Source organism: Pongo abelii, chromosome 10 (assembly GCF_028885655.2).
Source record: "Pongo abelii isolate AG06213 chromosome 10, NHGRI_mPonAbe1-v2.0_pri, whole genome shotgun sequence".
NCBI lineage: Eukaryota > Metazoa > Chordata > Mammalia > Primates > Hominidae > Pongo > Pongo abelii.
In genome coordinates, this window is record NC_071995.2 from 99,176,603 (window position 1) to 99,198,509 (window position 21,907).

Consider the following 21,907-nt stretch of genomic DNA (forward strand, 5'->3'; position numbering starts at 1 on the left):
TGAGACACAAAAATATCTTGGAAGGATGATAGTGAATGACTAGAAAATACCAAAGACTGGCTCTTAGTATCTGTTATGTAGTGAGTACTCATTACTTAATTGATGATTGACTGATAAAATCTCATCAATGAAAAGCACATGTTCATGTATATTACAGCTTTTCACGTATGAAGATACATAATAACTTATCTGCATACCATTTTATTAAAGAATTTCTTTTTTAAAGTTAATCCAGATGGTTATATTTTTGTCATCTTAAAAGTAGTTTTTTCTGTTATACAAGAAGAATGATTTTAAAAATGTATGTGAAGACTCTTGCTAAAGTTCAAGTGACCAAATATTGTACATAAATTCTTTATTTCTTTCATAAAACTAATTTTGTTGAATTTTCCATAAAAAGTGCAACGACTAAACATTCTTGTGATAGCTTCTTTGTGAATGTGTCACTGTTCTTGATTGGCACACGCCTTATAATTTAGGCTTTCTTTTGTTTTGGGCTGGCAGCTCCAACTGTTAAAGCTCTTGTCTGATTATGTGGAACTCCATTTTAATAGGAGCAGCTTCTTTGCTGCATTTTTAAAAAATGGTCTTGGAAGCTTTTTACTTCCGAGAAGTGGATCTTTGTTGCGGACAAAGGATTATTTATGCTAAAGGAAAATGTATTCCCCACTGAATTAGCTCGTGGGAAGCATAACAAGCTCATTAGGAATGCTCACTTGTACTTTGGCCTTTTGCTGTGGTGGAGAGAAGGGAAAATGACATCAAAAAGGACATTCTGTTGTCTTTTGCCTTCCTGCAAAGAAAATGTGTTATAATATTAGGCTTTTCAGTATGGTTTAGCTCAGGTTCAACTTTGGTACTAGAAGAAATGTTCCTGAAAGGAAAGTGGTATGTATAGTTGACACTATGCATGAGGTATGTCTGATATAACTTAGAGGAAAAAATAACTTTTTCTTGGAAAGTAATAGCATTATAGCTTTGTAATTATTATATATTTTCTCTTAAAATATTTTAAACGTGGTTTATAATAAAAATAGCTTATTATGCTGCTATGAGCAATAAAAAATCCTAGGTTTTTATAGTCTATACTGTTGAATGTTTTTAAACTCTTCACTTTTATCCCTTTGAAAATACAGGAAAGGAAAGAATTGCATTTACCTAATTCAATGAATTAAAGTATTTTTTTCCATGTAGATTTCAAGAATACTACTTTGGAGCTAAAATTGCTGTTTCTTTTTTGTCTTTGGAAAATTATTATGGGGAGACATTGAGCATTTTGATTCACAGTTAAAATTGATGTTTATCTTTATTAGCAGAATAAGCTTATAGTCGAGTTTGTGAATTTATGCAAAGTCCATATGACCTGTTAGGACTTTGATGACAATCAGATAAAAGATACTTGACTTTCAATATCAATTGTTGTAATATTTATATTTAAGTTATATTCACAGGGGAAAATAAAATTCTGGGAGACTTTTATATGAGCTAAGTTTTGTTGTTGATTTTTTTTCAAAACTGTCCAGATGGTTCAAGAATTACTTTGATGCTAATGCCAGAAAATACATATTATATTAAAGTCTGTTTCAGGTTTTCCTTTTTCAAATGAGTAGTCCTTTATGAAGTAAAAAGCAAGGAGTGATACGAATTCTCTTAGACTATTCTAACTAGAAGAAAAAGTTTTGCGTTTGCAGTCGAGTAAACACATTCCTAAATCTTGTAATTTGGGGGTTTGGGGGAGTAGCAAATCTGTCACTGTTAACTGTATGTTAATATTTTGTTCTTTTTTCAGAAAAGAAATTTCATTTCAATATAGGTGACTATGCAGCCTGCAATTCAAGTAAGTTTTTTTCTTGGAAACAATATTTAAATTATGAGATTAATATAACTGAACTGTAATAATTAGCAAAGATAAAATTATCACAAAGTGTTCTTATTGTGCTAGTTTTTTTAAGCATCACATTTTAAGAACAAATACTATATTTTGACTTTCTAGTTCTCAAAAACTTTCAATTCTAAGCTTTTGTTTATACTGAGTATTTGTAAAATTCAAAAATACCTTAGGGTTATCTCTTCTCGGCCTTTTGGCTAAGATCAAGTGTAAAAATACCTTAGGGTTGGTAGGTCTGTCTTATTTATACCACTGTGGGAAAAGAGGTGGAATATTTTGTGGTTTTCCCCTCATTACAATTTAGTATGTATTTACAGTTAAAAGAGCTTTCAGTGAAAACAAATATATGTTTTTAAATTTCAGATAGTTGTTCATGTGCTCTATAAATGCCTGTATATGACTGGCCATTAAAATTTTAAAGAGTGGGTTTTTTTTTTTTTTTTTTTTTGGTGGAGGGATGCAAGCTGGGTGTAATGAGACAATCAGAATAGCCTTATATCTGAATGATTTCCAGAGTTGGTGTTTGCTATATTATTTTTATTTTTTAAGTTTTCTTTCTTTTGTATAAATAGAACATGATGGAATATTAACTTAAAAATAAAAGTCACATTGAAGGTCTGCCTGGAAAGAAGCAAGCAACTGATAATAAAATTTGCCTTGGGAAGTAAAAACTTGCATCAATTAGATTTCAGTTCTGATCCTAGTTCTGCCCCTTTGATTCCGAGATTCTGGCAAGTTATCTTACTTCTGAGTCTCTGCTTCCTTACCTCTATGGTGAGGATAATAGTGATTAACTTGCAGGGTAGTTGTGAGGAATCAATGAGATAACATGTGCAAATGGACTGCTAGAATATATATTGCCTGTAAGCACGTCAGAAGTTTGGTTGTATCCTTGGTATGATACAATTTTCCAGATATAAACCTAGAGATAGTACCTGCGTCGTAAAAGTCAGTTAGTCTTTCCTTCCCCTCCTCCTTCTTCTCTTCTTTCCTTTCCTTTCCCTTATCAATATAACAGTGGATGACAGCCTAGAGAAGAGAATTTATCAAATGGTTAAGAACAGCCCTGCATGTGACCCTGTTGTCCACCTTCCTATACTCTGCAGCTATAATCTCCTACTCTACTAATGCAGTTCCATCATACTTTTCCTTTTGGGACTGGGGAGTCCATGACTGTCTCCCAGAAGGTCTTATTCTTCCCCTTTGGGTCCTCTCACATCCACTTGCATATGCTCAGAACTCTGTTATTACTCAAAATCATTTTTGACCTGATTACTTCTATTCATCCCCTTTTTATCCAGTCTCAGGAATGTCATAGTTTCTTATCAATTATATTTTCTTGATTCCTTATAGAGTGTTTTCTATTGTTGCCACATTGCCCATTTTTTTTATTTCTACACTAATGGCCATTTATATTTTCTTAACATGGTAGATTCTTTCACAGTTTGTCTAATGATTTTATAAAATCTTCTCTGATCCAGATTCCAAGATCTGTCTTTATTGATTTTTTTTTTCCAAGACTATCCTCCCTTCACATGTCTCATGGAGGTTTTTGCTGCTGAATGTGAGGACTTCCCAGGATTTCCACCTCTTTCTCTGCCAATTATATTAGACAGTTACTTGGTTATTAAGTGCCTTGCAGAGAGGAGACATCCAGTGAATAGCTGTTATTAATTGATGTCTTACTAATTTAATACTTTAATAAGATATTTCTTGCCATTCATCTGTGTCCTTCATTCTGATGAATAAATAAACATATAGTATAAAAGCCAATGGACAATAGTTCTTAACCTTTCTGGGGTCATAGTCCCATTTGAAAATCTGACAAAGGCTATGAAGTCACTCTCTGTGAAAAGGCCCATTTGTACATAGGCATAAAATTTTGCCTGAACGTAAGCAAGTGCAAGTACCTAAGTTAATCTGTAGAGTACCCATGAATTAAATATCTCTTAATGACAATATGACAGCTTTCAGCATGTTTGAGAACAATCTTCATACATGCAGTTTTTGTTAATATCTAACTTTTAATACTAATTTCTACTGACTAGCCCAGGTTATTACTAAAGTCGTCTGCTTGCAATAATAGGAAAATCCAACATGTACTCTTCTCTCTAATGTGACAAGAAGTAAAAATGACTTTTTAAAAAATGTTAGCATCTCCATTTTCATACACAATTAAAAAAAAAACCACCCTCTTAATTTATGCCCTTTTTTCCTTGACAAACATTTACATCTGCTCTGCTTTTTTTCAGCTCAACCAGATGGTTAATGGACAAATAACATATTCCATTGACTGTCAAATACAATTGATTGTAAGATACATTTTGATTTTGATGGTACAAAGAGTCATTTACTAGTATCTGTTCCTCAATTATTGAACAAATATGTTTGAATACTATGTGGTAAGCATTACACTGAGTCCCAGGATTATAATAGAAATAAGATATGCTTATAAAGGGAAGAATTAGTAAAGCGTTACTGTACTTCCTTGGAGATAATTTTAAGAGAATTCAGGGAAATAAATAACATCATTTTCCTATTCATAGGATCCTCAAATATTTAGGAATTCATTTCCCAATCCCTACCTTAATTCCTGAAGTAAATGTCCCTTAAATAACTCACATTTCTTTTTTGTCTTTGACAAGGTTTTTAAATTTACTTTTTTTTTTTATTTTTTAATAGATTTCCCTACCCCTGCATGCCTCTTGAGTTTATTCATTTTCTTTGTTTGCCTTGGGGTTAAAAACAAAAAAAACTTGTTTATTTCTCATCATGGGAGATTGGAAGTAGTTTCCCCCACTCCCCACCACCAGTTTGTTGCATTACCTATGGTATTGCTATAGCTTTTGATCTGGTATAGTAAGAGTTGCCTCAAATTAACCTCAATAAGCTTAGTATATTTTAAGGGGAAAATGGTCTATATTTAAAAATCAAAAAAGGACTAGATTCACTTGGTATTCCTTTTACTTACAGTTCTTTTTTAAAAATTTGGTTTTTAAAAAAAAAATTTTAAAGCCATCACAGACTACAGAGTGGTTAAGTGTAGTACAGAGAAATTTGTTTGCCTGAGCCGTTTGAGAGGAAGTGGCGACTCTAATGCACTATTACCTCTGAATATTTTAGTGTGTATTTCTCAAAAACAAGGACATCTTCCTACACAACCACAATGAAATAATCAGAATCAGGATATTAATGCTGCTGCAGTACTACCATTTAATATGCAGGCCACTTTCAAGTGTTGCCAGTTGTCTCAATAATGACCAGCTCAGAATTATGTGTTGCATTTAGTTTTCATGTCTCTTTAGTCTTCATTAGGCTGGAACAGTATCTCAGTCTTTGCTTGTCTTTTTTTTTTTATTTTTTTTTATTATACTTTAAGTTTTAGGGTACATGTGCACAGTGTGCAGGTTAGTTACATATGTGTACATGTGCCGTGCTGGTGTGCTGCACCCATTAACTCGTCATTTAGCATTAGGTATATCTCCTAATGCTATCCCTTCCTCCTCCCCCCACCCCACAACAGTCCCCAGAGTGTGATGTTCCCCTTCCTGTGTCCATGTGTTGTCATTGTTCAATTCCCATCTATGAGTGAGAACGTGCGGTGTTTGGTTTTTTGTCCTTGCGATAGTTTACTGAGAATGATGATTTCCAATTTCATCCATGTCCCTACAAAGGACATGAACTCATCATTTTCTATGGCTGCATAGTATTCCATGGTATATATGTGCCACATTTTCTTAATCCAGTCTGTCATTGTTGGACATTTGGGTTGGTTCCAAGTCTTCGCTATTGTGAATAGTGCCGCAATAAACATATGTGTGCATGTGTCTTTATAGCAGCATGATTTACAGTCCTTTGGGTATATACCCAGTAATGGGATGGCTGGGTCAAATGGTATTTCTAGTTCTAGATCCCTGAGGAATCGCCACACTGACTTCCACAAGGGTTGAACTAGTTTACAGTCCCACCAACACTATAAAAGTATTCCTATTTCTCCACATCCTCTCCAGCACCTGTTGTTATCCTGACTTTTTAATGATCGCCATTCTAACTGGTGTGAGATGGTATCTCATTGTGGTTTTGATTTGCATTTCTCTGATGGCCAGTGATGGTGAGCATTTTTTCATGTGTTTTTTGGCTGTATAAATGTCTTCTTTTGAGAAGTGTCTGTTCATGTCCTTTGCCCATTTTTTAATGGGGTTGTTTGTTTTTTTCTTGTAAATTCGTTTGAGTTCATTGTAGATTCTGGATATTAGCCCTTTGTCAGATGAGTAGGTTGCAAAAATTTTCTCCCATTTTGTAGGTTAATTACCTTGATACTTTTGAATATTCCAGACCACTTATTTTGTAGAATGTCCCTCAATTGGGATTTGCTTGATGTTTTTTCATGACTAAACTCAGGTTATGCATTTTGGGCAGGAATTTTTTGCATTGCATCCTATCAGGTGGCATACGATTTTGATTTGTTCCATTATTGATAGAGTTCACCTCCATTATTTGGTTCCGATGCTGTCTGTCAGGTTTCTGAACCGTAAAATTACTCCTTTTCCCTTTGTAGTATTTTGTATGCAGGTACTTTGAAACTATGTAAAAATCCCATTCTTGTCAAAATTTCAGTGTATTCATTTATATCTGTGTTAACTCATAGTTTCCTATTTTATTCAGTGTGGTATAATCCATTTCTTTTTTTTTTTTTTATTTATTTATTTATTTTTTATTTATTTTTATTTTTATTATTATTATTATTATTATTATTATACTTTAGGCTCTATGGTACATGTGCGCAACATGCAGGTAAGTTACATATGTATACATGTGCCATGCTGGTGCGCTGCACCCACCAACTCGTCATCTAGCATTAGGTATATCTCCCAATGCTATCCCTGCCCCCTCCCCCCACCCCACAACAGTCCCCGAAGTGTGATGTTCCCCTTCCTGTGTCCATGTGTTCTCATTGTTCAATTCCCACCTATGAGTGAGAATATGCGGTGTTTGGTTTTTTGTTCTTGCGATAGTTTACTGAGAATGATGATTTCCAATTTCATCCATGTCCCTACAAAGGACGTGAACTCATCATTTTTTATGGCTGCATAGTATTCCATGGTGTATATGTGCCACATTTTCTTAATCCAGTCTATCATTGTTGGACATTTGGGTTGGTTCCAAGTCTTTGCTATTGTGAATAATGCCGCAATAAACATACGTGTGCATGTGTCTTTATAGCAGCATGATTTATAGTCCTTTGGGTATATACCCAGTAATGGGATGGCTGGGTCGAATGGAATTTCTAGTTCTAGATCCCTGAGGAATCGCCACACTGACTTCCACAAGGGTTGAACTAGTTTACAGTCCCACCAACAGTGTAAAAGTGTTCCTATTTCTCCACATCCTCTCCAGCACCTGTTGTTTCCTGACTTTTTAATGATTGCCATTGTAACTGGTGTGAGATGGTATCTCATTGTGGTTTTGATTTGCATTTCTCTGATGGCCAGTGATGGTGAGCATTTTTTCATGTGTTTTTTGGCTGCATAAATGTCTTCTTTTGAGAAGTGTCTGTTCATGTCCTTTGCCCACTTTTTGATGGGGTTGTTTGTTTTTTTCTTGTAAATTTGTTTGAGTTCATTGTAGATTCTGGATATTAGCCCTTTGTCAGATGAGTAGGTTGCGAAAATTTTCTCCCATTTTGTAGGTTGCCTGTTCACTCTGATGGTAGTTTCCTTTGCTGTGCAGAAGCTCTTTAGTTTAATTAGATCCCATTTGTCAATTTTGGCTTTTGTTGCCATTGCTTTTGGAGTTTTAGACATGAAGTCCTTGCCCATGCCTATGTCCTGAATGGTATTGCCTAGGTTTTCTTCTAGGGTTTTTATGGTTTTAGGTCTAACATTTAAGTCTTTAATCCATCTTGAATTAATTTTTGTATAAGGTGTAAGGAAGGGATCCAGTTTCAGCTTTCTACATATGGCTAGCCAGTTTTCCCAGCACCATTTATTAAATAGGGAATCCTTTCCCCATTTCTTGTTTTTGTCAGGTTTGTCAAAGATCAGATAGTTGTAGATATGTGGCGTTATTTCTGAGGGCTCTGTTCTGTTCCATTGATCTATATCTCTGTTTTGGTACCAGTACCATGCTGTTTTGGTTACTGTACCCTTGTAGTATAGTTTGAAGTCAGGTATTGTGATGCCTCCAGCTTTGTTCTTTTGGCTTAGGATTGACTTGGCGATACGGGCTCTTTTTTGTTTCCATATGAACTTTAAAGTAGTTTTTTCCAATTCTGTGAAGAAAGTCATTGGTAACTTGATGGGGATGGCATTGAATCTGTAAATTACCTTGGGAAGGATGGCCATTTTCATGATATTGATTCTTCCTACCCATGAGCATGGAATGTTCTTCCATTTGTTTGTATCCTCTTTTATTTCCTTGAGCAGTGGTTTGTAGTTCTCCTTGAAGAGGTCCTTCACATCCCTTGTAAGTTGGATTCCTAGGTATTTTATTCTCTTTGAAGCAATTGTGAATGGGAGTTCACTCATGATTTGGCTCTCTGTTTGTCTGTTATTGATGTATAAGAATGCTTGTGATTTTTGTACATTGATTTTGTATCCTGAGACTTTGCTGAAGTTGCTTATCAGCTTAAGGAGATTTTGGGCTGAGACAATGGGGTTTTCTAGATATACTATCATGTCATCTGCAAACAGGGACAATTTGACTTCCTCTTTTCCTAATTGAATACCCTTGATTTCCTTCTCTTGCCTAATTGCCCTGGCCAGAACTTCCAACACTATGTTGAATAGGAGTGGTGAGAGAGGGCATCCCTGTCTTGTGCCAGTTTTCAAAGGGAATGCTTCCAGTTTTTGCCCATTCAGTATGATATTGGCTGTGGATTTGTCATAAATAGCTCTTATTATTTTGAGATACGTCCCATCAATACCTAATTTATTGAGAGTTTTTAGCATGAAGGGTTGTTGAATTTTGTCAAAGGCCTTTTCTGCATCTATTGAGATAATCATGTGGTTTTTGACTTTGGTTCTGTTTATATGCTGGATTACATTTATTGATTTGCGTATATTGAACCAGCCTTGCATCCCAGGGATGAAGCCCACTTGATCATGGTGGATAAGCTTTTTGATGTGCTGCTGGATTCTGTTTGCCAGTATTTTATTGAGGATTTTTGCATCAATGTTCATCAAGGATATTGGTCTAAAATTCTCTTTTTTTGTTGTGTCTCTGCCAGGCTTTGGTATCAGGATGATGCTGGCCTCATAAAATGAGTTAGGGAGGATTCCCTCTTTTTCTATTGATTGGAATAGTTTCAGAAGGAATGGTACCAGCTCCTCCTTGTACCTCTGGTAGAATTCGGCTGTGAACCCATCTGGTCCTGGACTTTTTTTGGTTGGTAAGCTATTGATTATTGCCACAATTTCAGATCCTGTTATTGGTCTATTCAGAGATTCAACTTCTTCCTGGTTTAGTCTTGGGAGGGTGTATATGTTGAGGAATTTATCCATTTCTTCTAGATTTTCTAGTTTATTTGCGTAGAGGTGTTTGTAATATTCTCTGATGGTAGTTTGTATTTCTGTGGGATCAGTGGTGATATCCCCTTTATCATTTTTTATTGCATCTATTTGATTCTTCTCTCTTTTTTTCTTTATTAATCTTGCTAGTGGTCTATCAATTTTGTTGATCCTCTCAAAAAACCAGCTCCTGGATTCATTTATTTTTTGAAGGGTTTTTTGTGTCTCTATTTCCTTCAGTTCTGCTCTGATTTTAGTTATTTCTTGCCTTCTGCTAGCTTTTGAATGTGTTTGCTCTTGCTTTTCTAGTTCTTTTAATTGTGATGTTAGGGTGTCAATTTTGGATCTTTCCTGCTTTCTCTTGTGGGCATTTAGTGCTATAAATTTCCCTCTACACACTGCTTTGAATGCATCCCAGAGATTCTGGTATGTTGTGTCTTGGTTCTCGTTGGTTTCAAAGAACATCTTTATTTCTGCCTTCATTTCGTTATGTACCCAGTAGTCATTCAGGAGCAGGTTGTTCAGTTTCCACGTAGTTGAGTGGTTTTGAGTGAGATTCTTAATCCTGAGTTCTAGCTTGATTGCACTGTGATCTGAGAGATAGTTTGTTATAATTTCTGTTCTTTTACATTTATTGAGGAGAGCTTTACTTCCAAGTATATGGTCAATTTTGGAATAGGTGTGGTGTGGTGCTGAAAAAAATGTATATTCTGTTGATTTGGGGTGGAGAGTTCTGTAGATGTCTATTAGGTCTGCTTGGTGCAGAGCTGAGTTCAATTCCTGGGTATCCTTGTTGATTTTCTGTCTCGTTGATCTGTCTAATGTTGACAGTGGGGTGTTAAAATCTCCCATTATTAATGTGTGGGAGTCTAAGTCTCTTTGTAGGTCACTCAGGACTTGCTTTATGAATCTGGGTGCTCCTGTATTGGGTGCATATATATTTAGGATAGTTAGCTCTTCTTGTTGAATTAATCCCTTTACCATTATGTAATGGCCTTCTTTGTCTCTTTTGATCTTTGTTGGTTTAAAGTCTGTTTTATCAGAGACTAGGATTGCAACCCCTGCCTTTTTTTGTTTTCCATTTGCTTGGTAGATCTTCCTCCATCCTTTTATTTTGAGCCTATGTGTGTCTCTGCATGTGAGATGGGTTTCCTGAATACAGCACACTGATGGGTCTTGAGTCTTTATCCAATTTGCCAGTCTGTGTCTTTTAATTGGAGCATTTAGTCCATTTACATTTAAAGTTAATATTGTTATGTGTGAATCTGATCCTGTCATTATGATGTTAGCTGGTTATTTTGCTCGTTAGTTGATGCAGTCCCTTCGTAGTCTCGATGGTCTTTACAATTCGGTATGATTTTGCAGTGGCTGGTACCGGTTGTGCCTTTCCATGTTTAGCGCTTCGTTCAGGAGCTCTTTTAGGGCAGGCCTGGTGGTGACAAAATCTCTTAGCATTTGCTTGTCTGTAAAGTATTTTATTTCTCCTTCACTTATGAAGCTTAGTTTGGCAGGATATGAAATTCTGGGTTGAAAATTCTTTTCTTTAAGAATGTTGAATATTGGCCCCCACTCTCTTCTGGCTTGTAGGGTTTCTGCCGAGAGATCCGCTGTTAGTCTGATGGGCTTCCCTTTGATGGTAACCCGACCTTTCTCTCTGGCTGCCCTTAACATTTTTTCCTTCATTTCAACTTTGGTGAATCTGACAATTATGTGTCTTGGAGTTGCTCTTCTCGAGGAGTATCTCTGTGGCGTTCTCTGTATTTCCTGAATCTGAATGTTGGCCTGTCTTGCTAGATTGGGGAAGTTCTCCTGGATAATATCCTGCAGAGTGTTTTCCAACTTGTTTCCATTCTCCCCGTCACTTTCAGGTACACCAATCAGACGTAGATTTGGTCTTTTCACATAGTCCCACATTTCTTGGAGGCTTTGCTCATTTCTTTTTATTCTTTTTTCTCTAAACTTCCCTTCTCGCTTCATTTCATTCATTTCATCTTCCAGGGCTGATACCCTTTCTTCCATTTGATCGCATCGGCTCCTGAGGCTTCTGCATTCTTCACGTAGTTCTCGAGCCTTGGTTTTCAGCTCCATCAGCTCCTTTAAGCACTTCTCTGTATTGGTTATTCTAGTTATACATTCTTCTAAATTTTTTTCAAAGTTTTCAACTTCTTTGCCTTTGGTTTGAATATCCTCCCGTAGCTCGGAGTAATTTGATCGTCTGAAGCCTTCTTCTCTCAGCTCGTCAAAGTCATTCTCCGTCCAGCTTTGTTCCGTTGCTGGTGAGGAACTGCGTTCCTTTGGAGGAGGAGAGGTGCTCTGCATTTTAGAGTTTCCAGTTTTTCTGCTCTGTTTTTTCCCCATCTTTGTGGTTTTATCTACTTTTGGTCTTTGATGATGGTGATGTACAGATGGGTTTTTGGTGTGGATGTCCTTTCTGCTAGTTTTCCTTCTAACAGACAGGACCCTCAGCTGCAGGTCTGTTGGAGTACCTGGCCGGCCCTGTGAGGTGTCAGTCTGCCCCTGCTGGGGGGTGCCTCCCAGTTAGGCTGCTCGGGGGTCAGGGGTCAGGGACCCACTTGAGGAGGCAGTCAGCCCGTTCTCAGATCTCCAGCTGCGTGCTGGGAGAACCACTGCTCTCCTCAAAGCTGTCAGACAGGGACATTTAAGTCTGCAGAGGTTACTGCTGTCTTTTTGTTTGTCTGTGCCCTGCCCCCAGAGGTGGAGCCTACAGAGGCAGGCAGGCCTCCTTGAGCTGTGGTGGGCTCCACCCAGTTCAAGCTTCCCGGCTGCTTTGTTTACCTAAGCGAGCCTGGGCAATGGCGGGCGCCCCTCCCCCAGCCTCGCTGCCGACTTGCTGTTTGGTCTCTGACTGCTGTGCTAGCAATCAGCGAGACTCCGTGGGCGTAGGACCCTCTGAGCCAGGTGCGGGCTATACTCTCCTGGGGCACCGTTTCCTAAGCCCGTCGGAAAAACACAGTATTCGGGTGGGAGTGGCCCGACTTTCCAGGTGCCGTCTGTCACCCCTGGAAAGGGAACTCCCTGACCCCTTGCGCTTCCCGAGTGAGGCAATGCCTCGCCCCTGCTTCGGCTGGCGCACGGTGCGCTCACCCACTGACCTGCGCCCACTGTCTGGCACTCCCTAGTGAGATGAACACGGTACCTCAGATGGAAATGCAGAAATCACCCGTCTTCTGCATCGCTGGCACTGGGAGCTGTAGACCGGAGCTGTTCCTATTCGGCCATCTTGGCTCCTCCTGCCGGTATAATCCATTTCTATCATTTATCTCAATGCTCAAATTGCCCTCAGTTCAGCCAGTAGAAGTCCCTTCATGCTGGCTTATGTGTCCTTTTGGCATTCTTTGAGAGTTTCTTTACTTTCAGATAAGAGATATTTGAATTCAACATCAAAGGATTCATTCTTGCTCCTCTCATTCCATATTTGTACCTGTCTTCAGTGAGAAGATTGGCTCCCATTTGATAAATCCTCTTGTGTGTTACCATTCTCTCATTGTTGCTGCCACCCACACCCTGGGTGGATGCTCAGCTCACTTGGACTCTGACACTCTATGTTGGGACATTCCCCCTTTGCACCTGTTAGATGCCCTCTTTATCCTACTCAGGGTCTGACATCTTGCACAGGGCTGTCCCCATACCCGGATGCCCACTCACCTCACTCATGCTGTGACTCTCCATTCCAAGCCACCCCACTCTTGGAATCTCCTATGCATTTCACTTAGGCTCTAATATTCCTTTCTAAGTTGTTCAGTAAGGAGAAAGACAAGAGATATTTATATCTGTTTTACAAAGTGACTTCATAATGACATGATTACTTCTTTTACAATCTGAAGAATTGACACAGCCTTTTCTATAAATAATCTTACATTAAAGAATAATCATATTTCAAAATTTTGGAAGTGTCCATTATAACATCTATAAAATTATAAAATTTAGAGTGTCAGTTTTTATTCTAAACTGTCAGTTGGCCAGGTAGTATTTCATGCTTTGTGGACCAGTAGGCAAAATTGAGATACTATGCAGTTACTTATATAACAACCATTTTAAAATGTACAAACTATTCTTAGCTTCTGGGCTTACAAAATAGGTGAGACAAGATTTGCCCCATGGACTATAGTTTGCCACCCACTTGTTTTAAACTAAAGGACTTAGAATTTTTTTTAAAGATAACACTGTTATTAATGATTTGAAGTTTACAAAATGCCATTTATGCTTCATTCATTCATTTATTCATTCATTCAAATGTTTATTGAGTCTCTGCTATCTGCTAGGCCCAATGCCAGATGCTACAAAGGTGTATTTTATAAGGCAGGAATCACTAACCCATCTTACAGCTAAGATGTTAAGACTCTGGTCAAGTAACTTGTTAAACTTACTCAGCTAACAAGTGAAGGGAAAATATTATTTGTTGAATTGTACCCTCTTGGCTCAATAGTAGAATCCATTCATTAATTAGGGGTTTTCTTACATTGACCACAGTACTGAATATTGAAAACGTCTTGGCTGGGCACAGTGGCTCATGCCTATAATCCCAGCACTTTGGGAGTCTGAGGCAGAAGGATCGTTTGAGCCCAGGAGTTCAAAACCAACCTGGGCAACATAGGGTGACCACATCTCTGCAATACATAAAATTAAAAACGTAGCTGGGTGTGGTGGCATGTGCCTGTGCTCTCAGCTACTCGGGAGGCTGAGGTGGGAGGATTGCTTGAGCCTGGGAGTCGAGGCTGCAGTGAACCATAATCGCATCACTGCACTCTAGCCTGGGCAGCAGAATAGGACTAATACTTTGCTTCTAATTTATATATTTGCTGTGAGCTACAGCAGCTTTTTATATGTGTCTATTATGTATGATTTATGCTTCATCATTTAAATATTGATGTGGATTATGATGACTTTTAGCAAAGGTTTTATTCATTCAGTTGACTGATTTTTTTTTTTTCTTTAGGTATGGTTTGGAGAAGATCTGCCTCTAAGTCCTCGGAGTCCTCTGACTCCCAGACACGGACCAGGATTGGCTAATGTTTGTCAGTATGATGAGTGGATAGCTGTGAGGCATGAAGCCACTTTGTTGCCCATGCAAGAAGATCTGTCAATCTGGTTATCTGGTTTATTAGGTGAGGCTTGAAACAATACCCAAAATTGTATTATCTTACTCAATATACATTTATTGAGAGCCTTACTCTTTTGTCAAGGAGTGATTGTTACAGATGCTGGGGGTACTCTAGTGAATGAAATATTCAGTGCCCTTGCTCTCACCAAGGTTATATTTCAGCTGGGGAAATAGTCTGATTCACCCTGAACCTTGGGTCTTGAATAGTAGGAAATTTGCGATTTAACCGAAGAGGTCAGTAAGCTTTGAATAATGAACATTTTCACTGTTAATATTAAAATTATCTTTAAAATGTATTGGTCTAATTTTTTTTTTTTGCTGATTTTCTCCCGCCTCGACCCACCTTAGTCTTGTATAAGCCATGAACTTTGAGTGAAACATATACTGTAGGTTAAATGATTACAATTTCTGAGGCATTGAAGGATAGAGCCATATGAAACCTAGGAAGAAATGTCAGGTTGGAGAATGTCTGGCATCATATTTTTTACTCTATTAGAGAATATGATGAATGCTTTAAACTTTCTCCCCAGAAAAATTTTACTTTAAATAATTTTATGTAGAATTCTAAAGTTTTCATGAAAAAGAATATCTTAAAAGATATAGCCCTTCCAAGATAATTAAATACCAATTACCCACTGTAGTTGCCTATTATCAGTTTGATGGATAATGTTTAGAGTTTATTATGTAATAATAATGTTTTTAAAGAAGACGTTCTAGAAATAAAAAGTTAGTATTCCCTGGGTATTTGTTATGGTATTGTCTTTAATTTTAAAATTGCAACCAAGTCCATCTTATTTATAGAGACTGTTTTTCTTGTGCAAGGAATATTAATATGCAGTGAATTTATTTCATTTTAAATGAAATAAAATCTATGTCAGTTTTCTTTATTTTTTCTGTACTTCTATATTACAGATATTTTTGTTTCAGTATCGTTAACGGGCCATTATTTACTATTTTAACTGTACCTTCTAAGAGTAAGTATTTAGAGTCTGATCTGATATTTTTCTAGTGTTTTGCTGTAATCTGATTCTATTTAATTAATTTTAACCATATTGTTTGAGTTTATGTTTCTAGAAGAATCTTAACTTTGAAATATGTTTTTAGGTATTAAAGTTAAGGCAGAAAAATTATTGGAAGAACTTGATAATGGAGTATTATTATGTCAACTGATTGATGTTCTTCAAAACATGGTGAAAACATGCAACTCTGAAGAATCAGGGGTAAGTAAATGTTTGACAGTATTGATTTTATGTCTTGGTACATATTAATTTATGTACATTTCTTACCTCTAGAAGGTTGTAAACTTCATGCCAACTGGCTATGAGATGTTGAATAATTTACTTAACCCTTTTCAAGATCTGGAAAAATGTTCTCTTTCATAAAACGAGATTAACAGTTACCTTAGGATTTATTTGTGAGAGTTCAATCAAATTAAATGAGTGACTGTATAGATGGTGTCTAACATAGTGCTTGATGCATAGTAGATCCAGCTCTTCTTGAGAACATTAACATAACTTCCTTGTAGAATTGTTGTGAGGGTTAAATGGGAAAAGAGCTTGTGATGGTTCCTGGCACACAAGTAGCAGCTGCTATTATTATTATTTTCTTCTTTCTATATTCTCCATATATTGCATTGGTGGTAAATTTTATAAATATTTATTGGATAAATAATACATTTTTTAGACAGTTTTCATGCATTAACCCTGAGGTCATGATTCGAAGTAGATAAGGTTTCCTGTCTTTTCATCAAATGTAGGTATTCTCAAGAGTTTGGAGTCTGGAAATTTACACACAGTTGGTGGAAATATAAAGGAGTATCATCATTCTGGGGGATAGTGGATGATATGTGTGTGTATATATATATATATATATATATATATCACTGAAAATAAAGTATATCTTATAAAAATATTTTGTGGGTACATACTAGGTGTATATATTTATGGGGTACATGAGATACTTTGATACAGGCATGCAGTAAGTAATAATCACATCATGGAAAATAGGATATCCATTCCCTCAAGCATTTATTCTTTGTGTTACAAGCCATCCAATTGTACACTTTGTTATTTTTAAATGTACAATTAAATTATTATTGACTGTAGTCACCCTGTTGTGCTATCAAATACTAGGTCTTATTAATTCTTTCTAACTATAGTTTTTTGCACCCTTAACCATCTCCACTTCCCCCCACCTCCCACAACCCTTCCCAGCCTCTGCTAATGGTCCTTCTGCTATCTCCATGAGTTCAGTTGTTTTGATTTTTAGCACCCACAAGTAATTGAGAACATGTGGTGATTGTCTTTCCATGCCTGATGTATTTCACTTAACATAAAGACCTCCAGTTCCATCCATGTTGTTGCAAATGACAGGATCTCAGTCTTTTTAATAGCTCAGTGGTACTCCATTGTATGTATGTGCTTTACCTAGTCATCTGTTGATGGACTTTTAGGTTGATTCCAAATCTTGGTTATTGAGAACAGTGCTTCAGGAAACATGGGAGTGCAGATAGTCTCTTTAATATACTGATTTCCTTTCTGTTGGGTATATACCCAGTGGTTGGATCATATGGTAGCTCTATTTTTAGTTTTTTGAGGAACCTCCAAACTGTTCTCCATAGTGGCTGTAATAATTTATATTACCACCAGCAGTGTATGAGGGTTCCCTTTTCTCCACATCTTTGCCAGCATTTGTTATTGCTTGTCTTTTGGATAAAAGCCATTTTAATTGGGATGAGATATCTCATTGTAGTTTTGATTTGCATTTCTCTGATGATCAGTGATGTTGAGCACCTTTTCATATACCTGTTTGCCATTTGTGTGTCTTTTGAGAAATGTCTATTCAAATCTTTTGCCCGTTTTTAAATTGGATTATTAGATTTTATCCTACAGAGTTGTTTGAGCTCCTTATATATTCTACTTATTAATCCCTTGCCAGATGGATTGTTTGCAAATATTTTCTCCCATTCTTTGGGTTGCTCTTCAAGGTGTTGTTTCCTTTACTGTGCACAAGCTTTTTAACTTGATATGATCCTATTTATTTTTGATTTGGTTGCTTCTGCTTGTGGGGTATTACTCACAAAGTTTTTGCCCAGACCAATATCCTGGAGAGTTTTCCCAATATTTTCTTGTAGCAGTTGCATAGTATGAGGTCTTAGATTTAAGTCTTTAATCCATTTTTATTTCATTTTTATATGTGGTGAGAGATAGGGGTCAAGTTTCATTCTTCTGCATGTGAATACCCAGTTTTCCCAGCAGATTTTATTGAAGAGCCTGTCCTTTCTCCAATCTATGTTCTTAGCACCTTTGTTATAAGTGAGTTCACTGTAGTTATCTGGATTTATTTCTGGGTTTTCTTTTCTGTTCCATTGGTCTGTGTCTCTTTTTATGCAAGTACCATACTGTTTTGGTTGAAGTCAGGTAATGTGATTCCTCTAATTTTGTTCTTTTTGCTCAGGATAGCTTTGACTATTCTCGGTCTTTTGTGATTCTGTATAAATTTTAGGATCTTTTTTCCATTTCTATGAAGAACGTCATTGGTATTTTGATAAGGATTGCACTGAATCTGTAGATTGCTTTGAGTAGTATGGCCGTTTTAACAATATTGATTCTTCCAATCTATGCACATGGAATATTTTTCCATTTATTGGTGTCCTCTTCAATTTTTCATTAGTGTTTTGTTTATTGTAGAGATATTTCACTTCTTAGCTTAAGTTAATTCCTAGGTATTTAATTTTATTTGTGACTGTTGTAAATGGGATTACTTTTTATTTCCTTCTCAGATTGTTGGCACAAAAATGCTACAGATTTTTGTATGTTGATTTTGTGTGCTGAAACTTTACTGAATTTGTTTATCAGCTCTAATAGGTTTTTTTGTGTGGGGGGGGGTCTTTAGGTTTTTCTAACTATAAGATTGTATCATCTGCAAACAAGAATATTTGACATCCTCCTTTCCAGTTTGGATGCCAAATCTTTCTTTCTCTTGTCTAATTACTCTAGCTAGGACTTCCAGAACTGTGTTGAATAACAGTGATGAAAGTGGGCATCCTTGTTGTGGTCCAGACCTTAGAGGAAAGGCTTTCAGTTTTTCCCCATTTGGTATGATACTAGCTGTAGGTCTGTCATCATATGGCTTTTATTATTCTGAGGTGTATTCCTTCTATACCCAGTTTCTTTAGGGTTTTTATCACAAAGGGATTTAAATTTTATCAAATGCTTTTTCAACATTAGTTGAAATGATATATACGGTTTTTATACTTCATTCTGTTGATAAGATGTATCACACTGATTGATTTGCATATGTTGAAACATCTTTGCATCCCTGGGATAAATCCCAATTGGTCATGATGAATAATCTTTTAAATGTATTGGTGAATTCAGTTTGCTAGTATTTTGTTGAGGATTTTTGCATCAACATTCATCAGAGATATTGGTCCGTTGTCTTCATTTTTTGATATGTCTTTGTCTGGTTTTGGTATAATACTGGCCTCATAGAATGAGTTTGGAAGTAATCCCTCCTCTTCTGTTTTTCAGAATAGTTTGAGTAGGATTGCTATTAGTTCTTCTTTAAATGTTTGGTAGAATTCAGCAGTGAAGCCCTTGGGTCCCAGGCTTTTCTTTACTGGGAGGCTTTTTATTACGGCTTTGATCTTGTTACTTGTTATTGGTCTGTTCAGGTTTTGTTGTCATACAGTTGCTCAGTATGATCCTTTAAATTTCTGTGGTATCAGTTGTAATGTCTCCTTTTTCATCTCTGATTTTATTTGGGTCTTCTCTCTTTTTTTCTTAGTCTGACTTAAGGTCTGTCAATTTTATTTATCCTTTCAAAAAACCAACTTCAAGTTTTGTTTATCTTTTGGTATTTTTGTCATTTCAATTTTATTTATTTCTTCTGATTTTCATTATTTCTTTTCTTGTACTAATTTCGAGTTGATTTGTACTTGCTTTTTTAGTTCTTTAAGATGCATTGTTAGGTTATTTATTTTAAGTTTTTCTTCTTTTTTGATGTGGACACTTACAGCTATAAATTTCCCTCTTAATACTGCTTTCACTGTATCCCATAGATTTTGGTATTTGTGTTTTCATTATTATTTTTTTCAAGAAAATTTTTCAATTTTCTTCTTAATTTCCTCATTGACCCACTGGTCGGTCATTCAGAAGCATATTGTTTAATTTCCATATGTTTATATTGTTTCTGAAATTACTCTTGTTATGGATTTCTAGTTTTATTCCATTATGGTCAGAGAAAATGCTTTATGTTATTTCAGGATTTTTTTAAATGTTTTAGAACTTGTTTTGTTACCTAACATATGATCTATGCTTGAGAATGGTCCATCTGCTGAGGAGAATAAAGCAGCTGCTGAATGAGATGTTCTGTAAATATTTATTAGGTCCATTTGTTCTATAGTGAAGATTAAGTCTGATGTGTCTTTTTTGATTTTCTGTCTGGAAGATCTGACCAATGCTGAAAGTGGGGTGTTAAAGTCTCCAGCTGTTACTGTATTGGAGTCTATCTCTCTCTTTAGCTGTAATAATATTTGCTTTATTTATCTGAGCACTCTAGCATTGGGTGCATATATATTTACAATTTTTATATCCTCTTGCTGAATTGACCTCTTTATCATTATACAATGACCTTCTTTGTCTCTTCTTATGGGTTTTGTCTTAGAATTCATTTTGTCTGATATAAATATAGCTACTACTGTTCTTTTTCGGTTTCCCATTGGCATCGAATATCTTTTTCCATCCCTATATTTTCAGTCTATATGTGTCTTTATAGGTGAAGAGTGTTTCTTGGAGGCAACAGATAATTGGGGTCTTGCTTTTTCATCCATTCAGCTACTCTGTGTTTTTTGATTGGAGAATTTAGTCTATTTACATTCAGTGTTATAATTGATAAATAAGGACTTATTCCTGCCGTTTTGTTGTTTTCTGGTTGTTTTTTGGTTGGCTCCTTCTTTCCTTCCTTGCTGTCTTTCTTTTAGTGAAGGTGATTTTCTCTGGTGGTATGCTTTAATTTCTTACTTTTTATTTTTTGTGTATCTGTTGTATGTTTTTTGATTTGAGGTTACCATGAGGCTTGCAAATAATATAACCCATTATTTTAAACTGATTGCATAAGCAAATGAACTATTAATAGCAAAAAGAAAACTAATAAAAACTCTAACTTCATCCCCTTGCTTTTTAATTTTTGTTGTTTTTCTTTATGTCTTACTATACTGTCTATGTCTTGAAAAGTTGTAGTTACTAATTTTGATTGGTTCATTGCTTAGTCTTTCTACTTTAATATAATATTTCACATACCGTAATTACAGTGTTATAGTATTTTGTGTTTTCCTGTGTACAATTACCAGTGAATTTTGTACCTTCAGATGATTTCTTATTGCTCATTAAAAGGCAAAAGATGTATACGATCTGAAGAGAAACCAGAGTATTCTTATTGCTCATTAACATCCTTTTCTTTCAGACTGAAGAACTCACTTTAGCATTTCTTGTAGGATGGTCTGGTGTGGATGAAATCCTTGTTTTTGTTGTCTGGGAAAGTCTTTATTTCTCCTTCATGCTTAAAGGATATTTTCACTGGATGTGCTATTCTAGGGTAAAAGTTTTTTTCTTTCAGCACTTTAAATGCCGTGTCACTCTCTCCTGGCCTGTAAGGTTTCCACTGAAAAATTTGCTGCCAGACATAGTGGAGCTCCATTGTATATTATTTGTTTCTTTTCTCTTGCTGCTTTTAGGATCCTTTCTTTATCCTTGACCTTTGGGAGTTTATTAAATGTCTTGAGGTAGTGTTCTTTGGGTTAAATCTGCTAGTGTTTTATAACCTTCTTGTACTTGAATATTGGTATCTTTCTCTAGGTTTGGGAAGTTGTGTGATAATACCCCTTTGAACAAACTTTCTATCCCCATCTCTCTCTCTCTCTGCCTTCTCTTTAAGGCCAAACTCTTAGGTTTACCCTTTTGAGGCTATTTTCTAGATCCTTTAGGTATGCTTCGTTGTTTTTTATCTTTTCTTTTGTCTACTCTGTATTTTCAAGTAGTCCTTCCTTGAAGCTCAGTAATTCTTTCTTCTGCTTGATCAGTTCTGCTATTAAGAGACCCTGATGCATTCTTCAGTATGTCAATTGCATTTCTCAACTCTAGAATTTCTACTTGATTCTTTTAAATAATTTCAGTCTCTTTGTTAAATTTGTCTGATAGTATTCTTTCTCTGTGTTATCTTGAATTTATTTGAGTTTCCAAAACACAGCTATTTTAAATTCTCTGTCTGAAAGGTTGCATATCTCTGTTTCTTCAGGATTGGTCCCTGGTACCTTATTTATTTGGTGAGGTCATGTTTTCCTGGATGGTCTTGATGCTTGTATAAATGTTCCAGTGTCTAGGCATTGAA

General features: G+C 36.2%; 1 protein-coding gene across 4 annotated transcripts in view; it reads left to right on the forward strand.

Moving 5' to 3' along the window:
* The window catches only part of GAS2L3 (growth arrest specific 2 like 3), a 43,492-nt gene that overhangs the window by 1,350 nt on the left and 20,235 nt on the right, over positions 1-21,907 (forward strand). For 2 of the 4 annotated variants that reach the window (XM_024257393.3, XM_024257394.3), the window contains 3 exons: positions 1,790-1,837; positions 14,354-14,522; positions 15,623-15,738. In XM_024257393.3, coding sequence (XP_024113161.2) covers positions 1,820-1,837; positions 14,354-14,522; positions 15,623-15,738 — 303 coding nt within the window. In that variant the 5' untranslated portion in view covers positions 1,790-1,819. Of the gene's footprint in view, positions 1-389; positions 889-1,789; positions 1,838-9,228; positions 9,279-14,353; positions 14,523-15,622; positions 15,739-21,907 lie in introns of those variants that run through there. The other 2 variants (XM_054527539.2, XM_054527540.2) reach the window with 2 other exon arrangements.